The sequence below is a fragment of the Pygocentrus nattereri genome, chromosome 14 (genome assembly GCF_015220715.1).
Source record: "Pygocentrus nattereri isolate fPygNat1 chromosome 14, fPygNat1.pri, whole genome shotgun sequence".
Classification (NCBI taxonomy): domain Eukaryota; kingdom Metazoa; phylum Chordata; class Actinopteri; order Characiformes; family Serrasalmidae; genus Pygocentrus; species Pygocentrus nattereri.
In genome coordinates, this window is record NC_051224.1 from 32,053,973 (window position 1) to 32,080,194 (window position 26,222).

At 42.9% G+C, this 26,222-nt stretch overlaps 1 protein-coding gene across 3 annotated transcripts in view; it reads left to right on the forward strand.

The window, feature by feature from the left end:
• The window catches only part of LOC108434533 (amyloid-beta A4 precursor protein-binding family B member 2), an 89,942-nt gene that overhangs the window by 20,098 nt on the left and 43,622 nt on the right, over window positions 1–26,222 (forward strand). For all 3 annotated transcript variants that reach the window (XM_017709734.2, XM_017709738.2, XM_017709737.2), the window contains exons 6-8: window positions 286–346; window positions 2,625–2,798; window positions 3,749–3,876. In XM_017709734.2, coding sequence (XP_017565223.1) covers window positions 286–346; window positions 2,625–2,798; window positions 3,749–3,876 — 363 coding nt within the window. The remainder of the gene's footprint in view (window positions 1–285; window positions 347–2,624; window positions 2,799–3,748; window positions 3,877–26,222) is intronic.

Consider the following 26,222-nt stretch of genomic DNA (forward strand, 5'->3'; position numbering starts at 1 on the left):
GTAAGATGCTTTACAGACTGGCTGGAACAAAACAACATTAATATTGATTTAGCAAAAAAATGACAAAACTGAGCTGAACCTGATATTACGGCAGTTTTATGGCTCAGTACTTCAGAAGGCGAGGCTTACAGCATATTGTGCAGCGAGTGAGCGGAGCTCTTTCTTCTCAGGTAGCAACAAGCTGCTTGTTAAGACACTATAATTTGGTGGAAGGAATTGCTAACATTAAAACATATTAAATAATGTATTTCTTGTTTCTAGCATACTTTTCTCTTTTCTCCCCAGGGCTAAAGTGCCACATGCTCCTGCTGATACGGTCATCCCCATCGATGACCTGGACACGCAGGTGGGTTCATGTGCATCGCTGACCGCAGCTTTCCCTTTAATGATGGGTCACAGTCATAGCTGCTCTCAGATTAGCGTTTGATTTTTCAGTCACAGACATAAACGATGTCAGCAAAGTCAGAGTGGTTTAATGTAAAGTGCTTTATTCTAGAGAAACTTGCCAAGTCAGAATTCTTCACAGAAAAGTCTGAGATCATATCTTATCTGCTTTGTTCTCATGGCAATTTCAGTTAAGACTAAAGTTAGGATAGAAGCCATTACAGAACAACAGTTCTTAAGTCTATAATCTTATTTCCAGATAAGAAAACGGTATTACAGAAACATCCTAAGTTGCCAAAATATCCTAAATATTTTCTTACCTTTAAGATAAACCCCAGAGCGTCTTAACTTTTGGTTCAACCATCTGTTTCTATTGTTTTATGCTGTGTCAGGCAGCACAGTTCACTATAGCCAGCATAATGATGGTACATTTTTCTATATTGAAAACTGAGCTTTGACAGTGTTTAGAAGCCCCAGATGCTGCAGACACGATCTCCACCGTCCCCTCTTATAACCTTTGTGTGTTATTGTTGATGAAAACTTGAAAAACATTACTGTGAAGGTGGTGAATAATGAGGGGACAGAGCTGGACGTGTGTCTGTTTATTAGGAGGAATAGCGTTTGGAAATGAAACTGAAACTGCAGGCAGTGACGCTCTGATAAACACCTCGAAATGCTGCCACGATATTCTTTACTCTCAGTTTATCGCGCTTTAGTTTTATTTGACTTTCTTTACTTCAGTAATGGTAGTTAACATTAGCTGTCTGGCTAACTAACTTGATTACGTGTTTACAGAGCCGGTTTATGAGGAGCCTGGCCACTTCCTATTCTCCCCATTATATCAGAAACTAAACAGCAGAGGGCGCCCACGAGTGTAAGAGTGTAAGAGTCGAGTAAGATTTTTTAGCCAAAAACAATGTTTTAAAGACTATTTATGGCGGAGAGGTACATCCATGGCGTATAGTCCCCAAAGGATACTTATTTTCCAGACTTACGACTGTTTTGACCTTTTAAACATGATGTAAAAATATAGAAGGTGTGTGGATTCCCTGGTGATTGTGGATGAAAAAAATAAAATTACTCGAGGAGATTTGTGTGATAGACATCACATCCACTATCACCTCCAAACCATTTGAATCAGTATCTCTACAATGAACCATTTCATATCAAACTCTTTTTTACATCTCATACACTGAGTTATACAGAAATTCCCCTTTAATCCAAGACAGAGATACTGAGGGCTGTACTAAAAGAAAGACTGGTCGTCAAGCACCATCAAGTGGCTGCAAGTGGAACTGCAGTTATCTGTGTTGTTTGTGCTGCCACCTGCTGGCAGTACAAATACAGCACATGATAAAGTTCATTTGTCTTTGAGGGAGAGACAGAGAGGTGGGGGTAGGATGGTGGGATGAGTGAGGAGGAGAGACAATGTGCTCAGTTTCTAAACAGTGGCGACTGAACGCAATGCAATGTGGGATTACATCATCTGTAGAACGGTGAAAGCACGTGCCGGGACGACAACAGCATCTGAAACTTTGATGAGCGAGAGAGAACAGGAGAGAAAATAAAAGTCACGAGGAGCAGATAAAATAAAACATGTGAGACAAAAGTGAGTTGACTGTACATTAGTGTGTTAAATGCAGAGAAACACTGGCTCTGCGGTGCTCTGTTGTATTAAACAGACAGGAGGGGCAGAGGAAGTCGGGAGAAAGGAGGAAGGGTGAAGGAGAAGAGTGAATGTCTCACAAACACAGTCTCATTGTGTATTTGTGTGTGCGTGTAGGAGTGGCAATCCCTACAGGCCCCATGATGTAGTATGATATCATAATACTGGCAATATTGTGTTATTGCAATTATTATGTGCTAAACAGAGGCATTCACAGTTCTGAATTCACATTCAGAGTCAAAATCACATGCGTAGAATAGGAACCAGAAGGTTTTATTCACTTCCCATATTATGATCCTAGTTCAGTCCATTTTGTTTGCGCTTTTTTTCCTAATGTTTTGTGAGTTTTGAGTCAAGAGCTGTTCAAGCACGAGTCCGAATCGATTCATAAGTCATTTAAAGATTTGTAATATGCTAAATGCTAAATAGTGTAATCTTTAAAGATTTCTGATATGCTAAATGCTAAATATTGTAATCTTTAAAGATTTGTGATATGCTAAATGCTACTAAATGCTTCAAGTGTTCTGTTTCTCAGGTAGACGTGTGTGTGTGTGTGTGTGTGTGTGTGCTGCAGGTGTTTCGTGTACGTTCTCTGGGCTGGATGGAGGTGTATGAGGCCGATATGGTGGCTGGCCGGAGCAGTGCTGTGGTCAGTGACTGCATCAGACTCCTCCAGCACCCGGACACACCCCCTCACGCACACACACTCCGCCGGAGAGAGCGAGCGAATGCGGGCGAGAGGGAGGAGGTAAGAAAGACTGAGCACAAGGAGGAGGAGGAATGCAGCCTCACAGCCCCGTCATTCTGTTAGTTCAGACTGCTGTCCAACAGTCAATCAAAACAATTTAAATAAACGTAATCCTTAACATTGTGCGTAAATTCCATGATGAATGGACCAAAATAAGTGTCCCAAAATTACTTGGAATTTTTTAAAGTTAATTTTTAAAGTTTTGGAAATACAAGGTTTTGCTCTGAAAACTGCGATATAGAAAATAGGGAACTTTTTACTGAGTGGTTTCTGTTCCAAATCCTATCCATATCCGCTTTATCTACACTTTTGATTATTTTCTTCTTTTTTTTTTATTTCCTTTTAAAGTGGAATTAAAATATTTAGATTTATAGCTGTATCTCAGTATATAACAAGATGATTAACTTGTTATCTCAAGATAACAAAGTTGTTGTCTAGAAATAACAAGCTAATTATCTTGTTATCTCAAGATAACAAAGTTATTTTCGCAAAATAACAAGTTAAATAATTAGTTTGCATGTTCTCCCCGTGTCTGTGTGGGTTTCCTCCCACAGTCCAAAGACATGCAGTCAGGCCGATCGGACATGCTAAATTGCCCCTAGGTGTGAGTGTGCGGGTGTCTGTCTGTCTGTCTCTCCGGCCCTGTGATGGACTGGCAACCTGTCCAGGGTGTATCCTGCCTTCTGCCTGATGACAGCTGGGATAGGCTCCAGCAACCCCCCGTGACCCTGAGGGAGAAGTGGCTTAGAAAGTGTGTGTGTGTGTGTGTGTGTGTGTGGTTTATATACAGTGGATCTGTATATAAAGTGGTCAGAGCTCAAGCTCATGGACTAGTCATACAAATGTGTTGCTTCTAATAAAATGAACATTGCATGCATTTCATTAAGTGTTCAGTCTATGTTCTGTATTTTAGTATTACAGAGAATTCCAAGACTTTTTTTTTTCCTCAGGGGAAAGCGATGCTATTGGTTCTTCAGGACGTCACGTTGACCCTGATTGACCCTGTAGACCACACCCTACTACATTCTCAGCCAGTCAGCAGCATCCGAGTGTGGGGTGTGGGGAGGGACCACAGCAGGTTGGTGGAAATTTCTAATCAAACGATGTTTGTGGAAAAACTTTCATGGTAACATTGCCAAAGGGCCTCTGAGGTTGTACGTCAGCGTGTATCCTAAATAAGGAACTCTGACACTGTTTTCTCTGTGGGAACAATAACTGGCACCTTCAAAAATCTCAAAATGCAGATATTGCTATATACAGTTGTGTGAAAAAGTTTGGGCACCCCTGAACAAGTCTGTTCTCTGTGAAAATAAGTTAACACACCTTCCACAGAGAACACACTTAAGAGTGCACAATTTGCTGAATTTCCCATACTGGAAACAATGTAACATAAAATGTGGTCTATTTCTTACTTGTAGCTCAATGAAATAAGCAGAAGTATTCAATAGCATGCTTGTAAATAGAAGCAGAGACATGTTATTATGCTTTGAATTTGATAATGTGTTATTGTTGTGCCAACAGTCTTGTTTTTCTATCTATCAAGACCTTTGTCATGGATGTAAATTGAATGTAAGTGTAATTCAGGCTAATAACTTTGTAGTAACTATGTAGTTAAGTAGTAGTTACATTTACCATTACTGTGACATGTAATTACATTACCAAACTGTGACGTGTAGGCAAAGGACATTTAATTTGGCCCACCATAATGTTAAACTAACCCCACCCTATCACCCAATGAGAGAATATGTCTATACCACACACACACACACACACACACACACACACACACACACACATATATATATATATATATATGTGTATATGCATGCGTTATGTTTTCTGATTTAATAGCAAACTACAATGTAATGTAGCACATTTTTTAACACAATTTGAAATGAACTTACCTTTGTATATTACAGAATTTGACGGTTTTGTCTTTTTGGCCCTCCCTAACAACCATTTCACATTGCCCCCCCTTAAAAAGTTTGTGCACCCCTGGTTTAGCAGAATGGCAGTGTAACTCTAGACTTGCAGGGGTTAAATATTTTTTTCTCACATATATTCAGCCATGCTAAGCCTAAAGACACCCTCCCTACCCTCTCTCCTCCCCTTCGTCTGCACCAAAAATTGAATCCCTGCTGGTTAAGTAGGATTAACCTGGTCGGTGTATGATAAGGAAAGATCAGGTGTCCGCTGACTGTAAGGGTTTGTCGAGAAGTGCTGGCCCTCAGGGAGATTATATAAAGCAGGATTTCTCATTAAGCTGTAGAACCAAAAGTAGAGACTGTCCAATAGAAATGTGTTCTCCTATTCGACAGTCTCAACTTCTGATGTAGCCTCTTATTCTCTGAGGTATATTTTGGTTTGCCCATCTGAACTCAGTAACTGCATGAAATGAATGTACATTTTTATTTTATTTATATATTTATTATTTATTTATTTATTTAACCCGCTTTCTGTTTAAAACCGATTAGCTGGAGACTGGTCAGCCAGCTAACAGGCTAAAAGTGCCAACAGCCTAAACCACTCGGGATTAAAGTCTAAAGAATGGCACTTGAATGGATTATTCACTTCACGTGCTGTTCTCTGGCCTGCCACTTGAGGGCGACAAGTGCACTTTGTTTTCTGAGGCCGAGCCCGTCCTAGTGTTTGACTTTATTACTTTCACTCATTCCACCTTTCCCTCCATCCCTACATCCTTCTCTTCCTCCCCTGGGGGTGATGAAAGTTTTAGTACCCCGTCTCTATGGTAATGGAAAAGACATGTCAGAGAGAAGCAAGGATACAGGCTAGTGTGAGTGAGGGTCTTTATGAGAGAGTGAGAGAGAGAGAGAGAGAGAGAGAGAGAGAGAGAGAGAGGGAGAGACCAAAAAAAGAACGAAGGAAAGAGAAAACTAAAAAGAGAGGGATGATAGAGAGAAAAGAGAGGGATGATAAAAGAAAGAGAAGGAGGAAAGCAAGAGGAGAGGAAGAGAGACAAGGAAAGAGAGAGGAAAATAGAAGAGGGAAAACATGGAAAGAGAGAGGAGAGTGAAAGAGAAGAGAAAAAGAAAGAAGGAAAGAGGGGCTAGCTGGACAAGGGAAGAGAAAAGGAGAGAGAGAGAAAGGCATGAATATGTCAGTATTATTCTTTATTGCTTCCTATATATTCTCTCTCTCTCTCTCTCTCTCTCTCTCTCTCTGTCTCTCTCTCTCTCTCTCTCTCTCTCTCTCTCTGTCTCTCTCTCTCTGTCTCTCTCTCTCTCTCTCTCTCATTCCCGTGTTTAATTCATCCTGCGTGTGACTCTGATTTTTCTCTCCCCTCTTCCATGCTTGGCTGTATCTTTTGCCATTTGACAGATTGAAAGCTCTTCCTTTCAGATGAATTAGAGGCAGATTTCTCACAGGAGCAAAACTCAGACTTCATAAAACATCCCTCAAACCCAGCGCAGTAAACCAGCCGCACTCACAGAAGAATGTCTGACAGAGACTCATATTTCAGTATGTGCTTCAAATGTGCCTCACAAGGCGGTAGTTGTGGGCTGGAGGTTAGAGCACCAGCCCTGTGACCGGAAGGTCGCCGGTTCACATGGCTGACAGTCCACGACTTAAGTTCCTTGAGCAAGACACCTAACCCCCAATTGCTCCCTAGGCACTGTGGATAGGGCTGCCCATCACTCCAGGCAAGTGTGCTCACTGCCTCCTGGTGTGTGTGTTCACTAGTGTGCATATATGTGGGTGTTTCACTGCATGGATGGGTTAAATGCGGAGGTCTAATTTCACAGTGTGCGAACACCGCTGGCAAAAATGGTGTTAGTATGAAATAGGAATTTTTTTTTGCTCATTTGTAAGTACAACCCCATTTCCAAAAAATGTGTGTAAAATGTAGATAAATGTAAATAAAAACAGAATGCACTGATTTGCAAATCTCATAAAGCCATATTTTATTCACAACAGAACATAGAACACTTATCAGATGTTGAAAATGAGACATTTTACCATTTCATGAAAAACATTAAATTGTTTAGACTTGATGGCAGCAACACATCTCAAAAAAATTGGGACAGGGGCAACAAAATGCTGGAAAAGTAAATGGTACTCATAAAAAAAAAGCTGGTGGAGCAATTTGCAACTAACTCACATGACTGGCTATAAATATATTGTATAAATATATTGTAGAGAGGCAGAGTCTCTCAGACGCAAAGACGGCCAGAGGTTCACCAATCTGCCAATAACTCAAAATTCCTCAATGTAAAATTGCAAAGACGTTGTATATCCCACCATCTGCAGTATGTAATATCATCAAAAGATTCAGAGAATCTGGAAAAATACTTGTAATCCCTAGAAAGGGTACAAGGCTGATGGTCAATATTGGATGCTCATGATCTTTGGGCCCTCAGTGACCCCAGGCATGATTCTATACTGGACATCACTGCATGGGCTCAGGTCTGGAACCTCAGTAGACTCAAAAGGGTTTTTTGTCACATATCCCTATTCATGAAATTTCATGTGGAAAAGGGGCCAATCTGATAATGTGGCAATTTACTCAGGGGCGGAGCCACAGGTATAATAGGCCTACCTAATCAAATGAAGTTGGAATATTTATTAAGATAATGAAACTTGACTTGTTATTGACCAGCTCTCATCTGACCACAGAACAGCTGTGGCTTGGCTGTATATCGACCTGCCTGCTATGTTTATTTCTGAGTGAGACTCTATACTACCTCGAGTGACTCTGACTTCTTGACATATACAGGCATGCAGCAAACACACTTTAGGCTAGCAAATGATATCATCATGATATAAATATGAGAGTGGATAAGGTTATTCAACAGAATATGGTTGTAAATTGCAAATCTCATAATTCCGTTTTTATTTGGACCACTTGTAACCTTGCTAGCTAAGCCAGTATGCTTTAGCCTGGTTCCAGTAGCTGCTCTGTTTAGACTACAGGCTACATAGCTGGTTATATCAGTGATTAGGTAAAATTGTATTATCTTACCAGCTTATAAATTACTACAAGGATCATGAGAAGTTTCACTGTTAACTGGCATGTTGAAGGCAGAGTATCATGTAACATAAGAAATCAACATATATTTGGCTGTATTTTGTCTCATTTGGGGGCAGTCGTGGGCTGGATGTTAGGGATCTGGACCTGTAACCAGAAGGTTGCCGGTTCGATCCCCAGGGCCGACAGTCCATGACTGAGGTGTCCTTGAGCAAGACACCTAATCCCCAACTGCTCCCCGGGCGCCATGGATAGGGCTGCCCACAGCTCCGGCCACTTAATTAACTGTATGAGTAGCTGCCTTTTCCTTTAGCTCTGGTCTGGTAGAGGCAGACTTTATAACTCATATTTAATGTACACCTTTTTAGTGATCAGGACAGAGAAGACTGAGGAAGAGTGTCAAATAAAATAAATTCTATGTGAAATGACCTAGTTTAACCTAGAGAAATGTTTATTTCTACAGGGTTGCAAATGTAGTAAAATGAAAGTAGTAAAAAATGTGGTAAAAAAAAAATCCAAAAATTTTATCTCAGGAGCCCAACGTCGCTTAAACTTTCTGCTCTTCCCAGCACAATAACACGTTTAATTGTTTAGTATAGTTCCTATCTCAAAATGAAAGGACACTATGGAAAAGTAGCAAAATATGCAATCAACAATAAATAAAACAGCACACACAGTTCTTACAAACTTGTAGCTTCGATGTGGTGTCTCTTGAGCGGCCAGTACCAGGCAGCTTCATAGCTGTGGTGCAGTGGCACTTAAGTAGTCAGTCCGGGCAGCCTCACAGCTGCAGTGTGGTGTCACTCAAGTGGCTGGTCCAATAATGCAGAATTAGTGAAAATGCGGTCAAGATTATAGCACATTGTTTCAGCATTCAGAGTGCCTGCTGATAATAAATTGTTTATTGCAGTAACAAAAAGCCTCTGGCAAGAGTGTTCTGTTATTGTTTGGGTCTACACAGACTGTACTGCTGTAGATATTCCCTCAAAAATATTTATTATTCAAACACACACACATGCACACACACACACACACGTGCAATATGCTGCAGTCTGTGGGGACCAGCCTGCATTTCTGATGCACTGCTGCCACTTAAGCATTCTCACAGACAGGCTCCCAAACAGAAAACAGATTGAACATCTATGTAAAGGAGAGAAGCACAAGAATCAACAAGCGAACAAATAAAACTCAGATTCTCTCCTGCTCTGTTCAACCCACCGGAGGCTTAAAGCGATATAAGAGAATCAGTTTTGGCAGAATGAGACAGCCTGCATGCACCTGGACTGTCTGAGATGTCCAGCAGATGGCAGTATAGATTTGACTGTGTGAGTGACAGAGGTGTGCGTGACAGCATTACCTTTCGGGGTGGGGAATTCCACTGATTTCTCAAAATGTCATAATTAAAGTGTTAAGGTGTATACAAAGTCACGCAGAGTGGTTTGACGGGATATGTGTCAGAATCTGTAAGTCTGTTCACAGTGGTGATGATAGGAACCAGACGTCTGCTGTGTTATTACAGTAAAGTTTGTTCCTCTGCATCGAACCATTTCACATCTACTCACTCTGAATGACATTATTGCTGCTTCTCTTGTAACTGCTAAGGCAGAGTTTCCTAAGCCCAGAATTAGAGTTTAGTGTTTTCTCTGCTAAATGTACCTGAGCTGACTCAGTAGGGGTTTGACCATTTGCTGTTTGGTTAAATCAGGTGCCTTACAGAAACGCTAAACTGTGCAGTGCTGATTCCCTCCAGACCCAGATCTAAGTAACCTAGGAATGAAATGCCAAAACTGCTAACATGTCTAATACTGAGTGGATGCCACCAAAGCATTCTGCATCACCATGACCATTCTAACCGCTAGCTGTTACTTATCCAAGCTTTTATGGCTATCTACATTAACTACATCTAATTTAAGCTTTTACTGTCAGCAGCATTAACCCCTTTTGCCCAAGCATACAATTTATGCTTTTAGTGATGTTAATCAGTCTTAGCATTGAATGCAATCCAATCTTTCACTGTCAGCACTGTTAACCATCTCTGCCCTAGCAAGCATCTAAGCTCTATCTAAGCTTTTACTGTTAGCAACATTAACCAACTTTGGCCTTTCATGCAGTTGAAGCTTATGCTGTCAGCCACATGAACAAGTTTTGGTGGCCTAACATGCAGTTCAAGCTTTTACTCTTAACCTTGTTAACAGTTTAGGCTTACAATGTAATGCAACGTACTGCAAAAGAACTCCTGCAAACATTTTTTAATTTAAGGTTTTTGAATTTAATGATCGGGTCTGAAAAAGTAAATCAAGAATAATTTTATGCAAGAAATTAAATTAATGAAATATGTTTTTTTTATTGCTCTCATAATGCGTGGAATAGAGGGTTAAACACTACATTGACTCTTCTGCGCTGCACTGATTTATACCCCCCCATAAATGACTACACTACTACTACTTGGTTAGCTTCAGCATCATTGAAAGTGTTTGGACGAAAAGTGGACACACAAACTGCTGAATGTGACATTATATCTGCTTTTTTATTGACTCTAAAAATAAATAACACACATTTCATGGCCATTTTGGTGGGGAAATTAAATAAATAAAGGACAGCTTCTGACTTTTGAACGGTACTGTGCACTGTTAGCCTACAGTGACCAGCCCAAAACTATAGCAGCTGCCCACCAGGGATTCCCCAAACGTCCTACTCCAGCACTGGACCTCAAACACATGAGGCAGAAAGTTAGTGCTGCGATAGTCCTATGAATGCACACGTGTGTCCCCTGCTAGAGCTTTAAAACATCTCTGTCCTTATCACTTATTTGCACATGAAAGAAAAAAGACCTGAAAGTTTTGTGAGAGAGAGAGAGAGAGAGGGAGAGAGAGAGGGAGAGAGAGAGAGACTTTCTGTGACTGTCCCTCTGCTCTTCAAGAGAACATCATAGGAATGTACACACACATGCACATGCACATACACACACACACACACACACACAACACACACACTCACACACACACACTCTCACTTGTATACAATATGAATGAGAGCTGAGTCTCAGGGGGGATGAGGGGTCCGCAGGTCGATGAAGTCACAGCTCTATTTTTGGAGCACTCAGCGTTTTCGTGTATATGTATGTGTGTAAACGTGGCTTTGTGGCGATGATGTCATTCGTCTATATCTGGAGCACTCAGGAGCGTTAAAGCCCCCAAAACCCTTTTCACTGTCCTCCATCTCTCCCTCTCTGTCTCTCTCTCTCTCACTCTGTTCCACATCCTCCCATCACCTGTATCTTGCAGAGGAAGAGTGGGAAGAGTATGAGCGAGAGAGAGAGACATAGAGAGAGAGAGAACTGGGGGAAGAAAAAAGAGAGAGAGAGATGGACGATATGGTGGAAATATAGAGAAAGTAAACAGATGTGAAATGAACAGTATGAGATAAAGATAAAGTGAGTCAGAAAAAAAGAGAGAAGACAGTGAGAGAAAGTGAGAGAAGACAGAGTGACAGAAAGAGTAAGAGAAGACAGAATGGGAGAAAGAGAGAGAAGACAGAGTGAGAGAAAGTGAGAGAAGACAGAGTGAGAGAAAGTGAGAGAAGACAGAGTTAAAGAAAGAGAGAGAGAGAATACAGAGTGAAAGAGCAAGAGAAGACTGAGAAAAAGGGAGAGAAGACAGAGTGAGAGAAAAGAGAGAAGACAGAGTGAGAGAAAGTGAGAGAAGACAAAGTGAGAGAAAGTGAGAGAAGACAGAGTTAGAGAAAGAGAGAGAGAGAATACAGAGTGAAAGAGCAAGAGAAGACTGAGAAAAAGGGAGAGAAGACAGAGTGAGAGAAAGAGAGATGCAGAGAGAAGAAGAGAGATGGGAAAGGAGGGGGAAAAAGAATGAGAATGAGAGGCAGACAGATAGAGAGAGGCAAAAATAGAGGCAAAAGAGAGAGAGATAGTAGACAGGAAAAGGAGGATAAAAGGTGAGACACAGAGAAGAAGAGAGAAGACAAAGTGAGAGAGGAAAGAAAGATTAGAAGACAGCGTGAGAGAGAAAAACAACGACAACAGAGTGAGAGTTAGAAATAATAGAGAGAGATTGAAGACATACACAGCGAGAGAGCAAGAGAGAGAAATAGTGGAAAGAGATAAGAGAGAGTAGAAAGACAGAGAGAGAAACGATAGATAAAGGGAGAGAGAGAAATAGTAGAAAGACAGAGAGTGAGAGAGAGAAGACAAGGAGAGAGAGAGAAATAGTAGAAACACAGAAAGAGGAATGGAAAGAGAGAGAGAAAGAGGACAGAGAAAAATAGTAGAAAGACAGAGAAAGAGAAATAGTAGCAAGACAGAAGAAGACAGAGGGAGAGAGAGAGAGACAGAAGGAGGGAGAGACAAATAGTACATAGAAAGAGAGGAAGGAAATAGAGTGAGAGACAGAGAGAAAGAGTAGGACAGGAGAGAGCAATAGAAGATGCATAATGACAGTAAACAGGGACGAAGAGTGAGGAGACAGAGAAGAAGACAGTAAGATAGCAGAGAGAGACAGAACACAGAGTGAGTGAGCAGGTGAGAGAAGAGAGAAATGAGAGAGGGGGCAAAGAAGAAGAGAAAAAGAGAGAGAGTGTAAGAGAGTGAATATATTATAAATGGAGAGAGAATAAATGGAGACATGAAATGAACTGCATGAGAGAGTGAGAGGAAAAGTGAGAATCATAGAAAGAGAGAGGGGTGGGAGGAAAAGAGAAAAGGGGTGAGGCAGAGCGGGTAAAGAATGAGGGGGAGGAGAGCAAGAACAGGGGACAGAGAGAGAGAGAGAGTGAGTGAGTGAGAGAGAGAGAGGAGAGAGAGAGAGAAGATTCTTTCAGTGAGCTTAAAGGCATTAGTGCTAAGGTCTCCCATCCAAAGAGAGCAAGGGAGAAAGAGAGGAACAAGGACGAGGGAAAGATAGAAAGAAAGGAAGAGAAGGATTTGAAGGAAGAGAGGAGGGCAGAGGAAGAGGTGACAGAGGAGTGGAGAAAAGCGCAGTGAGTGTGTGTGTGTGTGTGTGTGTGGGACCGCTGACCGCCGCAGAGATGAGAGTAACGACCCGGAGAGAGGATGTCTGAGTCTGTGAGTACAACACTCCTCCGCCTGCAATCCCTCCATCTCTGCCTCCTCTCTCCCTCTCTCCATCACTTTCTCTCTTTCAGTGTTTTCTGAATCTGTTCATTTTCTCTCTATTTAATTCTTTCTCTGGCTCTCTTTCTCGTCATTACTTTTTTCTGTTTTTCAGTTTGGGACATTGCATCAGTTTATCTTTCTTTTGGTCTGGGTCTCTCTCTCTCTCCCCCTCTCTCCCCTCTATTCTGTCTCTTTCTCCATCTCTCTCCACCTATCTGCTCATCCCCTTCTCTGTCTGCTCCTTTCATTTCCTCTCTCTGCTCTTTACACCCCTCTGTTTTTTCTGCAAGTTGTTCTTTACTGTGGGGATGGATAGCAGGTGGGAGGAGGAGTGCAAATTCCTCTTATTCTGTTGTGCTGCAGGATTATGCATTAGCAGAGGGTGCGTGAGCTTGGCATTGTTTCGAGTGTGTGTGTGTGTGTGTGTGTGTGTGTGTGTGTGTGTGTGTGTGTGTGTGTGTGTGGACTGGTAAAGGAGGGACGAGTATGAAGGATGTGGTGGAACTCTGGATCTGTTGGGAAAAGGGGGGGACGGAGAGAGAGAGGAATTGAGAGACTGTGTGTGTGGGGGAGGAGGAGTGTGTTGGAGGGGGGGTGTCCCATGAGGATGTTGAGTGTAGACTGTTAGACAGAGAGAAATATTGGCTGTTTGGAAAAGAGGGGAGCAGGTGGGATCTCACTGGAAAAGTGGGGGGGGGTGGTTAAAGAGGGAGAATGATATGGAGATGGGTAGAGAAACAGAGACAGAGATAGAAAGAGAGTGATGGTGAGAGAGAGAGAGAGAGAGAGAGAGAGAGAAGGATGGGGAGAGAGACAGAGGTGAGAGAGCATTAAAGAGAGAGCGCGGGAAGGGGAAGGCCAAGATAGGGAGTGATACAGAGAGAGAGAGAGAGAGAGAGAGAGAGAGAGAGAAAGAGAAAGTGATGGTGTGAGAGAGATGGGAGACATGGGAAGAGAGACAGAGGTGAGAGAGAGAAACAGAGCATTAAAGAGAAAGAGTGATGGAGAGGGGAAGGCCAAGATAAGGAGTGGTACAGAGACAGAGAGAGAGAGAGAGAGAGAGAGAGATAGCATGGATAGAGATTGTTAAAGTAGGAGAAAAATATGGAGATGGGGAGAGAGACAGATAGGAAGAGGGAGAGAGATGAAGACAGAGTTTGATGGGGAGAGGGAGAGAATGAGAGAACGGGAGAGAGGGATAGGGAGAGAGAGACAGGAGAGAGCACTAAAGAGAGACAGGGAGAGGGAGAGACCAAGATAGGGAGTGATACAGAGAGAGAAAGAGAGAGGGTGATGTAGAGGGGAAGAAAGAAAGAGAGATTATGGAGAGAGTGTTAAAGAAGGAGAAAATATGGAGATGGGCAGAGAGAGCTGGAGAGGGAGAGAGAAGAATGAGGAGAGAGAGAGAGAGAAACAGCATTTAAGAAAGAGTGATGGAGAGGGAAAGGCCAAGATAGGGAGCAATACAGAGAGAGAAAGAGAAAGAATGATGGAGAAGGGAACAGTCAGATGGAGAGAAGGAATGATAGGGAGAGGGAGGGAGAAAGATGAGAGAAAGAAAGAGCAATTATGTTAAAGAGAAAGAGGATGGGAAGATAGAGAGACACTGGGAGAGATAGAGAGAGATATGTAGAGAGAGAGAGAGAGAGAGAGAGAGAGAGAGAGAACTGACAGTATACAGTTAAAGAGAAGTCGACAGAGGAAAGAAAAAGATAGATGGAAATAAAATATAAAGAACAGGGAGAGATGGATATAGATGGAGAGGGAAGTGGCAGTAGGGAGTGACATTGAGATGTATAACTGAGTCATAAAATCTCGTGACAGTGAGTTCACGTAAAGCTATAATTTCAACAGTCGTACCAGCATGGATTTTATTACTGTTATTAACTGAAATGTTTTCTTGTAGTTTTCTGCTTGTGTTCAGTTTACCTGCTTTGGCAAAGTTGTATGGAGAGCAGTTGTGTAAAATAGACTAGACAAGAAGAAAGAGAGAGAAACAGAGAGAAGAAAAAAGGAAGAAGGGAGGAAAAAAGAAGGATTTAGAGGACGGACGAGAGGAGAGAATTTGCAGCTGTAGAGTTGGGCAAAGCTCCAGCACCTCCACCTGTGCTACATCAGCAGCTCTCTTATCCCCCCACCCCCCCACACACACTCTCTGTCTGTGTCAGTGCAGTTTAACCAAATATAGCTTTGTTTGCATGACTGTAAGGGGGGGTGGTACCAGGATAAAAGTGGTCACAGGTATGACATTATTCCATGATCAGCGTATGAGGCAGTGTGCAGTTTACCACGTTTGATCATGCAAACTAACCAATGCTGTTTGATGGCGGTATTGTAAAGGGGGGCATGCTGGCAGGCACATTCCCAAACAATAAACAGCCCCTTTCCCATTCCCATATATGTCAGTTTCATAAAGTTTGTGTTTTGCACCACCAGCAGACATTTAAGCGTGATTTTTCTTGGTGTGTAAGACCAAGACTTTGTGGTGGTCAAGTCCAAGTCAAGACCAAGATTTTGTAGCAGTCAAGTCAGAGTCAAGACCGAGATTTTGTAGCAGAGTCTCAGTCAAGACAGAGACCTGGGCACATCAAGTCTAACTAAGACCAAGACTTTGTAGTAATCAGGTCCGAGTCAAGACTGAGATCTGGACACTTTGAGTCCAAGTCAAGACCAAGACTTTGTGGTAGTCAAGTCCTAAACAATAATCATGGTGGTAGTTGAGTCCGAGTCAAGACAAAGACTTTGTGGTTGTACAGTCCAAGTCAAGACTGAGACATGGACACACTGAGGCCAAGTCAAGACAAAGACTTTGTAGTAGTCGAGTCTGAGTCAAGACTGATATGTCAATTCCACATCTATTCCAAGTCAAGACCAAGACTGTGTAGTAGTCAAGTCTGAGTCAAGACCAAGACTTCATGGTAGTCTTATGCTAGTCTTCTATTCCAGCTCCGTCTTTGAGCTGGATTTCAGCAGAGAAGATCTGGTAATGTCATTTGTAAGTGATTTGACTGGCCAATTCCTACAGGGTAAAAAATCTGTGTAATTTCCCCAAATTACCCCAAATAGCTTGGATCGAAACACTCACTCACGTGGACGTTTACCTGAGCATTATGCGACAAGCGCCACACTTTCATACAGTAACAGAAATCTTGATATGAACTTGAGGATCAAGGAAGTAGATCAAATTAAGCTGTTAGCCTCATCTTCAGATCGCCAAAACAGGCAAAAAAAATAGCGGCATAGTTTTCTATTATCCGATTTTGTTATAACATTACTGTGACGTTGACTTGAACAGGACTAGTATTGCTGAGGGAGTGCTGAGTTCGGTGTATTATAGAAAGTAATTTGCTCCAGATTGATTACTTAGCGGTAAAAACTAAAATGCGTATTTGTACTGGATAAAAATCACAAATCTAGTTGGTTGTGATTCAAATTGCAGCACCCCAGGTAAAACAAGTCCAGTTTGAATAGGACTTTAGTCCAATTTAGCATTATATTTTTAGAAAGCAAGTGATGGCAAGGTTATTCACGGGTTCTTCACCACATAAAGTGGAACCAACCGTACAACATCCGTGCCTGACCTCACTGATGCTCTTGTGGCTGAATGCTATCAAATTCTCACAGCTGTGTTCCAACATCTAGTGTGAATCCTTCTCAGAAGAGTAGAGGCTGTTACTGCAGTAAAAGTGTATGTGGGTGTATCACTGTATGTGCTGTTATGTATTTCATGTAGTGAATATTTCACAGCTTCTCCAAGCCTTGTTGACGGTCTTGTTTTTTTCCCCCTAAAATGAAAGCCGCTTTTCTGCCTTCTGGGGTTTTCACAGTTGTGCGAGTGAAAAAAAAAAATCAACTTTGAGTGCTAAAAAAAGTCGACAGAGGAAAGCCGATATGTTTTTTTTTTTTTTTTTTTCTTCACGCCTCCCGGAATCTTGTCATGTTGGAGGATATTTATCCCCTGACAGAAATGGTGTTTTGCTAAAGCACGGATTCAAAATGAGTATGTGGTTTTGCGCAATAAGATCAAATGAGTATGCAGTTATCCTGGAGGTCTTGGAATCATCACCCACACACGATAGAGCCCAGTGGCCAATAATATTTGCTGTTATTGACCAACTGCAGTTTTATTGATATGGCCGATACTTTTTGCAGCATCTCTGGGATGGGTGGGTGTAAGACACCCCCCTCCTCCTTATTTTGTTTTTTAATCCCTGGGCAAGTATTCTTTGGCCACATGTCATGTCACAACTCATTGTGTATTAATAATCATACAGATATATAATTATGTGGTACTACGACCACCCCATCCCCCTTCAACCCACAGTAACAAGCTCCACACTCACAAGAAAAAAGATGCTAAACTGTCACTTAGGCAGTCCCCCTCTTGTCACTGGGGCGGGACCATCAAGGGTACATCTTTAGTCAGGGAACATAATTTTACCATAATCCACTGAAATGATATCTTCTAAGTTGTATTGACTCCACACACCCGATCTCATCTCCAGGCTTTTTATTTTATTGTTCTGTTTTAAAATTAGGTTATGAAAAGGTCCAAATATGTACTTTTCGCCTGGAAAAACGTATTTAATGGACCTTAAAACCACTGTTGTACCTTTGAGGGCACATTTACATTGTTTGGACCTTGATGAACAAAAAATGTACCTGCACAGAACCTTACATGTACCTTGCATGTAAAATGTACCTTACACAGAACAGTGTATTTTATCATATTGGTCAGAAAAGTGATGTTTACACTATTAAAGTACAAAACGGTGCGAAAGTCAGAGGCTTTATTACAGCTTCCATTCTTTTCAGGACACTTGCTTTCCGTTTCTCAAACAAGTCTGGGATATTTTTCCACACCTCCAAAGTTCAGTCTTAGAAGTGGGTTGCATTTTCTGTGTAAGGGGGAGCGAGGAGGCGGACGCACACGCTGAGATAAGCGAGATTTATTACGGGCAAATCCAGGGTCGTGGTCAGAACAGTCCAGGGTCAATGAGCCGACATGTACAGAGTTAGGGTAGGACATAACAAAGACTAGAATCAACACAACCAAAGACCAGGTACAATGAAACAACGATACAAAGACTGGCAAACGGAAGGGGCAAACACAGGGCTTAAATACACGGAACAATGAGGGACAGGTGATAACAATCAGGGGCGGAGTTACAAGACCAAAACATGAGCACATGGACAGGACTGGGAGGAGCCAACCGTGACAGAACCCCCCCCCCCCCCCAAAGGCACGCACACCGGGCGTGCCACACAGAACAAAACAAACCAACAAAAAAGCGAAACCCAGAGAAAGACAAAACTAAACTAAACAGGCACAGACACCGAAGCCAGAGCAGAGGCAGAAACGGGCACAGAGGCAGAAACGGAACCACAAGGCACAGGAACAGAACCACAAGGCACAGGAACAGAACCACAAGGCACAGGAACAGAACCACAAGGCACAGGAACAGAACCACAAGGCACAGGAACAGAACCACAAGGCACAGGAACAGAACCACAAGGCACAGGAACAGACACAGACGGAGACACACCAGACACAGGAACAGACGAAACAGAACGAGGACAAAAAAAACGGAGGGAGGACGAGGAGGCACAACACAAAACGACGCCGAACGAGAGACGACCGGAGACACAGGACGAGGAAAACAAGAACGAACAACAGACCACGCAAAAGACAGGGGAACAGGCACCAGGACTGACACAGGAACGAAAACGGGCACGGAAACAGAAACAGGAACAGAAACAAAAGGAGACACAGGAACGGGAACCACAACGGGAAAGGGAACCGAGACAGACACAACAGTAGGGAAAAGGACAAAACCAGGAACAGAACAAGGCAGAAACAAAGGAACGGAAACAGACACAGAAGGCACAGAAGGACCACGGGGAACAGGGACAGAAACGGGATTCCCAGGGGGAACAGACACAGACAAGGGCGGGATGGGTGGGAACAAAGGGGATGTAACGTCCACGGAGGCAGGCGGGCCTGCTACGACGTCCGCGGAGGCAGGCGGGCCTGCTACGACGTCCGCGGCGACTGCAGGCGGGCCTGCTACGACGTCCGCGGCGACTGCAGGCGGGCCTGCTACGACGTCCGCGGCGACTGCAGGCGGGCCTGCTACGACGTCCGCGGCGACTGCAGGCGGGCCTGCTACGACGTCCGCGGCGACTGCAGGCGGGCCTGCTACGACGTCCGCGGCGACTGGCGGCGGGTCCGGAGGCGCGGCGACTGGCGGCGGGTCCGGAGGCGCGGCGACTGGCGGCGGGTCCGGAGGCGCGGCGACTGGCGGCGGGTCCGGAGGCGCGGCGACTGGCGGCGGGTCCGGAGGCGCGGCGACTGGCGGCGGGTCCGGAGGCGCAGGCGTGCCGCGGGGTGCGGCCACGGGATCAGAAGTGCCGCGGGGTGCGGCCACGGGATCAGAAGTGCCGCGGGGTGCGGCCACGGGATCAAGCCTTCGGGCTGGGGACCTCTGCTCCAACCTGGAGGAACACACAGATACTGGACCCACTCGGCCGTTCCCAATGCTCACTCGAGCGATTGGCAGCTCGCAGTGACGCTTGCGAACGAGCCGAGTACCAAAAAACGGGTCATCTGAATGCTCCTGCCGTCTGACGTCTTGCACTGCAGGTCGCTCCTCCCTGCAGTGGCGCTCAAGACGGGCAGACCCAAGGCGCTTACCTGAGCTCTCGTCGCCCGGACACAAGGCGGGAAGGTCCTCCGCTTTCTTGCGGGACCGACGAGACGCTCGTGTTCCCTCAGCGCCAGGGGATTTGCTGTCTCCGGCTTGGTGGCGTTGGGACACAGCGAACTCGGGCTGCTTTAAAACAGCCGGAGTTTCGTCCCAACGGAACAACCACATGCCGGAGTCTCGCTTACCTGCTGCGTCCTGTGGTGGCCAGTCTTTCTGTAAGGGGGAGCGAGGAGGCGGACGCACACGCTGAGATAAGCGAGATTTATTACGGGCAAATCCAGGGTCGTGGTCAGAACAGTCCAGGGTCAATGAGCCGACACGTACAGAGTTAGGGTAGGACATAACAAAGACTAGAATCAACACAACCAAAGACCAGGTACAAAGATACAAAGACTGGCAAACGGAAGGGGCAAACACAGGGCTTAAATACACGGAACAATGAGGGACAGGTGATAACAATCAGGGGCGGAGTTACAAGACCAAAACATGAGCACATGGACAGGACTGGGAGGAGCCAACCGTGACATTCTGCTTCTGATCCAAGCAAACAAACACATTCAGTGACATTCAGGTCTGGACTTTGGGGGGGTCGGTCCATTGTTCTGAGAACACCAGCTGCACCCACAGGCCCAGAGTGTTGAGTTGTCTTCTCACAGTGGAAGGATGGACAGAAACACCTGTAGATGTTTTCAGATCTGAAAGTGTGGAGCCTTCTCAAAGATGAAGTGCTGTTTTTCTGATGGGGACAGTTTTAGTGGTCTGTCAGATCTTGCATCATTGTTTGGAGTCCTATTTTCTCTCTTTTAAATGTTTTTTGAACTCCAGTTTTAGAAACTTTGGTGTGTTTGGAAACTCTCCTGTGTAGATTTGTGTGTTGGTGGAAGGGAGACAGAATGGGTTCACTGAGAGGACTCGACTTCTGAAAGCTCTCACGTGCACACATGCACGCAGCCAGTGACTTAATGTGTCAGACGCACTCACTTCATGTATGAAAAAGTAATAGCGCAAGAAAACAGGATGGGAGGAGGTGGTGGAACGCAAGAAACAGAGGAAGGTGGAAGCAGAGAAAGTTGAGAGAGAGTGAGAGGAGAAGAGGGAGGAATGGATGAGAGACACAGGGAGATAGAGAGAGAGAGATTGTCGAGAGACATACAGGGAGAAAGACAGAGAGAGAGAGAGAGAAAGAGAGAGTGATGGTCATGAGACTTACAGAGACAGAGAGAGAGACATGGTAGAGAGATATGGGGAGAGATGGACAGATGGTTGAGTGGCTCAGGGAAATAGAGAGATAGTAGAGAGAGACATAGGGATAGAAAGAGAGAGAGAGCGAGGGATGGTTGAGAGAGAAAGATGGTCAAGAGACATACAGGAAGAGAGAGAGAGAGAGAGAGAGAGAGAGAGAGAGATGGCCGTGAGACATACAGGGAGCTAGAGAGAGAGTAAGGTGCTCGGGAGGCTTATGGAAAGATAGAGAGAGAGATGGCACAGAGATATGGGCAGAGATGGATGGATGGTTGAGAGGCACATGGCAAGCTAGAGACAGAAAGATGGTAGAGAGAGAAAGAGAGAGAGATGGTAGAGAGAGAGAGATGGTATAAAGAGAGCGAGAGAGAGACAGTGAGATGGGAGAGAGAGGGATGGTAAAGAGAGAGAGAGACAGAGCGAGATGGCCGTGAGACATACAGAGAGATAGAGAGAGAGAAAGTCGCTAGAGAGACTTATGGAAAGATAGAAAGATGGCAGAGAGACATGGGGAGAGAGGGAGGAATGGTTGAGAGGCACACTGCAAGCTAGAGATAGAAAGATGGTAGAGAGAGAGAGATGGTAGAAAGAGAGATGGGAGAGAGAGAGAGATGGTAGAGAGAGAGAGAGAGAAAGAGAGAGAGATGGGAGAGCATGTGCTGCTCCTGCTGTCAGTGCTTCATGGTGAATGTCAGAGTTGCCAGTTTCAGAGTTCAAACGAGTTGCATTTCGTTAAGCACACAGCAGCCAGAACTGTGTGCAATGTGTGTGTGTGTGTGTGCAGGGATGTGTTTGTTTGTTTGTTTGTTTGTTTGTTTGTTTGTTTGTTTGTTTGTGAGACAGATACAGAACAGTGCTCATACTTCAACCCATGAATCTAATTTACACAATATCCCTCCTGCACCAAATCTGCCAAGACATGTTTAGTGTCTGAACTTTGCTACAAGGCTACAAGGCCAATGTAGCTAAGAGGTAATGGCAGCTTATAGATAGCATTGTGACATTGTTTACTTCTGCTCATAGAGCCACCATTTGTACACTATTCATTAATAAAGCATCCTGTCAGATAAAATATAGCCATGATGTTCTCATGGCTGTAGTAACAACAGCAACAGAAAGGTGTTAGATTCCCTAGCATCCCTGCCGTCGAACATCGTGATGGAAAAGGCTGAAGAGCTGAGCCAGTGAAGGAGAAATCTTTGGAAAGATGAGAATAAAACCACACCAGAGCTCAAATCAGCCTGTCAGTTAGGTAAAGGTTGAATTCTGTAGTTTTGCTCTTAAGCATTTTCGAAGATTGTCATTAGTTCACAACTGACAATTGACACTGATTGGTGATTTGACCTAATTACATACAATCTCTTAGCACTTAGCTAGACAATGAAAGTGGTTGAGAGAACACCAGAATGTTAGCAGGGCTCACTTAATCAGTCAACACTGACTAACCCCATCAATCATAGATATTGCTCACTTTTGCGGCCACAACCTTTGATGGTAAAAAATCGCTGACCCTTTAACAGACAAAATAATCAAATTATTCTAGTAATTCGTAAGTTTTAGCTTCTGCAATTTGTACTAATGCAGTAGTTACAAGGTAATTATAGATGTCTGGATGTATTATGTGGGCAATAACCAGGACTCAAAGATAGCTTTTGGAATATTGGCTTCACTGCTGTTCACAACTCAGCTTATATAAAGCAGTGACATCATACAAATATATAGTACATGTATGTATAGTTGTATCATCCGCTTAATTGTGAAAACTGAGTTTATGCTTTTTAACAATTCAATCCAGCAGCAACACAAAGAAAATAAAAGTGGGCCAAGAATGGAGCCTCCTGGTACACCACAGGAAGCATCCTGTTAATCTAAGACCTATTCAGCTATACTGATAAAATACTGACTTTTAGTTAAATATGTAGAAAACTGCTTTCGCACATGACATGGTTTGAGGCAAGTGAGTGGTAATTTAATGGGAAATGGGTTGATTTAATGGTAAAACTGTGTTAAGTTAGATTTTTCACCCTACTGTCACTTTAATACTCCCCTGGTGCCATTGCTGCTTTAATAGTGGGGTCCGGCCAATGGTTTCTGGTGACATTGCCCTTTTATGATCTATGTCCTGCTGTACAGAGCATGTGACATTATGGCTTCACACAGGGGTATGTTATTAACCTTTTACTTTCCGCAAAGATACAACCAAAGTGCATATGCTTTGCTTCTCTGCAGGATAAAAGGGAATCCCTCTTTTTTCTTCTCTCTCTCTCTGTCTCTTTTCTTCCGTCACTCTCCACGTTTTTTCTATGGCCTTGGAATTTTATCCTTTCATCTCTCTCTGTCTCTCTCTCTCTCTCTCTCTCTCTCTCTCCTTCTTTCTCTCTCTCTTGTCACCATCCCCCTGCCATGCCATGTTGTGCCCTCCACCATAATTCATCACCCTCTTTCTGCAGTTCTCCACATCACGTACACACATGGATACCTGCTCTCTCATGATTCCTTCCATCATTCCTTTCTAGTCCTCTTTCTCTAATTGAACTACCAGGATCATTGGAGAATTCTCTCTCTCTCTCTCTGATGAATTGCTCTCCCCTGTTCTCTCGTTAGCTGGCTGTCTCGCTGGCTGTCTAATGGTCTATAAATCTGACCTCAGAAAGGCTGTAGTCAGTAGAATTTGGCTTGTGCATGGTTTGGTATCCACAGGCGCCTCATAACATCCCCCTCCGCCCCCCAGGATTTTATTCTAATTTATAACCTCAGGTTTTTATAAGTTTAAGTGCCTGATAGCCAGTGTTGGGGGTAACATGGTGCAAAGTAAAATTTGCCATAATGCAGTTCCTGGAATTGTTACACATTACAGTTTAAAGCCTTGACTTAATAATGCCTCTGAAAGAAGATTATTAATTATGCCTTTCAGTTATATTTTCTCTATATAGATTGTCTGTGCCTGATATTTGAATACGTGTGATACTCAAGACAGCTAAATGCATGATTTTGCAATTGTGAGCAGCACAAATGTGGATGGTGCTGTAAACTCTGTCAAAGCATCTAATCCTGATTATATTAAATGGATGGATAAAGACCTATAGTACTGAAGAAGAGATAACCCCAGCCTCACCTGAAGAGGCCAGACTTTCATTTAGGAATGGCTCTGTGAGCTTTCCATCTTATTCATAAAGGTTTTATTTCAAGACAGCTGATTTTGGACCATTTCTTAGGGCTAGTTTATCGATTTTTAAAAAGCATCAGCCAAATTCAGAATTTTCTTCAAGCAAAACTGGCTGCTTTCAAAGGCAGGGATAGTGACAGGTCATTTTAAGCGCTTATCAAATACATTTAAAAACTCTCATTAATGTCTAAATAGATTGTTGTTTTGTTAAGTTACAGTTACAGTAATGACAATATTAAAGAAGCACTAACATGCCCTGGATTCATTTTCAACACTTCTGTACTGTATTTTATGATTGTGAATTATGAATTAGGAAATAACAGTTACCAATTGTCCTTTGGTATTTTGCTATAATGTTTACAGCAACATGCAGATCAGACCAAACGTTTTAGTAACAGAATGTAAAGACAAAAAATTGCGCTGTGATAAGTAACAAAAAGTTTATAATGAATATGTGTGACATTCTTGTTCTTAACACAAATTCCAAAAAATTGCAACATATGGTAAAATGCAAGTAAAAACAAAAAAGCAGTGATTGGTAAATTGGATTTTACTGGAATTTAATTGAAAACAGCACAACGAAAAGATTTGGTTTAAGATTTAATATTTTACCTTATCAACTTTATCCGTTTTTATAAATATACACTAATTCTGGATTTGTTGCCAGCAACACATTCCAACAAAGTTGGGACAGGAGCAATGTAAGACTGGGAAGTTTGTGGAATGATCCAAAACAGCTATTTTGGAACTTTCTACAGATAACTCTCTGTAGAAAGTGATGCTCTCATATTTCTCACATTCACAAAAAGCTCTGTTTCCACTTTGCAAAAAAACTGTGCGCGAATAGTCCAGCAGTTTAAGAACAACTGTTCTCAATGCATAATTGGAAGGAATTTAGCGAGTTCACCATCACCAGACCATATCAAATTTTAGAGATTCATAGAATCTAGAGAAATCTTTGTGTGTAAAGGACAAGGCTGAAAACCATCGCTGAATGCTCTTAACCTTTAATCCCTCAGACAGCACTGCATTAAAAACTGATGTGCTTTTGTAATAAATACAACCACATGGGCTCGGGAATAGTTTGTCTGTAAACATAGTTTGTTGTTGCATCTACAAATGCAAGTTAAGACTCTACCATGCAAAGCGGAAACCATGTGTCAGCAACACGCAGAAACACTGCCGACTTCTCTGGGCCAAAACTCATCTGAGATAGACTAACGCAAAGTGGAAATGTGCTGTGGTTTGACAAGCCCAAAATTTAAATTGTTTTTGGAAATAAAGGACATTGTTTTCTCTGGTCCAAAGAGGAAAACTGATTATTGCCATTGCAAAAGCCAGCATCTGTCATGGGATGGGGGTGTGTTAGTGGGTAACTTGCACATCTGTGAAGGCACCATTAATGCTGAGGGGTATGCATTTTGGTGCAACATATGCTGCCATCAAGACAAAATCTTTTTCAGGGATGTTCCTGCTTGTTTCAGCTATATTCTTCACTACAGTGTTGCTTTGTAATGACAGAGTGCAGGTGCTAGAATGGCCTACGTGCTGTCCAGACCTGTCACCAGTTAAAACATGTGGTGCATTATCAAGCACCTTATACAGGAACAGAGACCCTGGACTGCTGAACAGCTAAAGTGTTAGCTTTATCAAGCCAGAATGGGAAAAAATTCTGCTTTCACAACTATAGAGATCAGGGTCCTCAGTTCCCAAATGATTACTGAATGTTGTTAAAGGGAAAAGTGATGTAACACAGTGGTAAACATGCCCCTGTCCCAGCTTTTTTAGAACATGTTGAAAGCAAATGTACAAAAACTATATATCTCTGTTGTCGGAACAAAAGTTTGTATCTCCATTTTTATTGATTTTCAGCTTTTCACATAATTTGAAAATGTCTGTTGTCCTGTACATTGTGTATACAATCCATGGTGAATGGACCAAAGGAAACGGCCCAAAATAAAAAAAAGTTTGGTTCCATTGACTTGCATTGAAAGTAAAGTATGTTTTTCCCTTCTCCTATAAAGTTACCATTTTGTAGACAAAAGGTTTTGTTGTATTATTCTCAGATGAATACAGGTCAAAAAGGATTTGCAAATCATTGTTACATTTTTCCTAATTTTGAATTTTTTATTTTTTTTAATGTAGAAAAATAAAGCATGAAAATTCATTGGGATAAATCTAACTGTAGGCATAC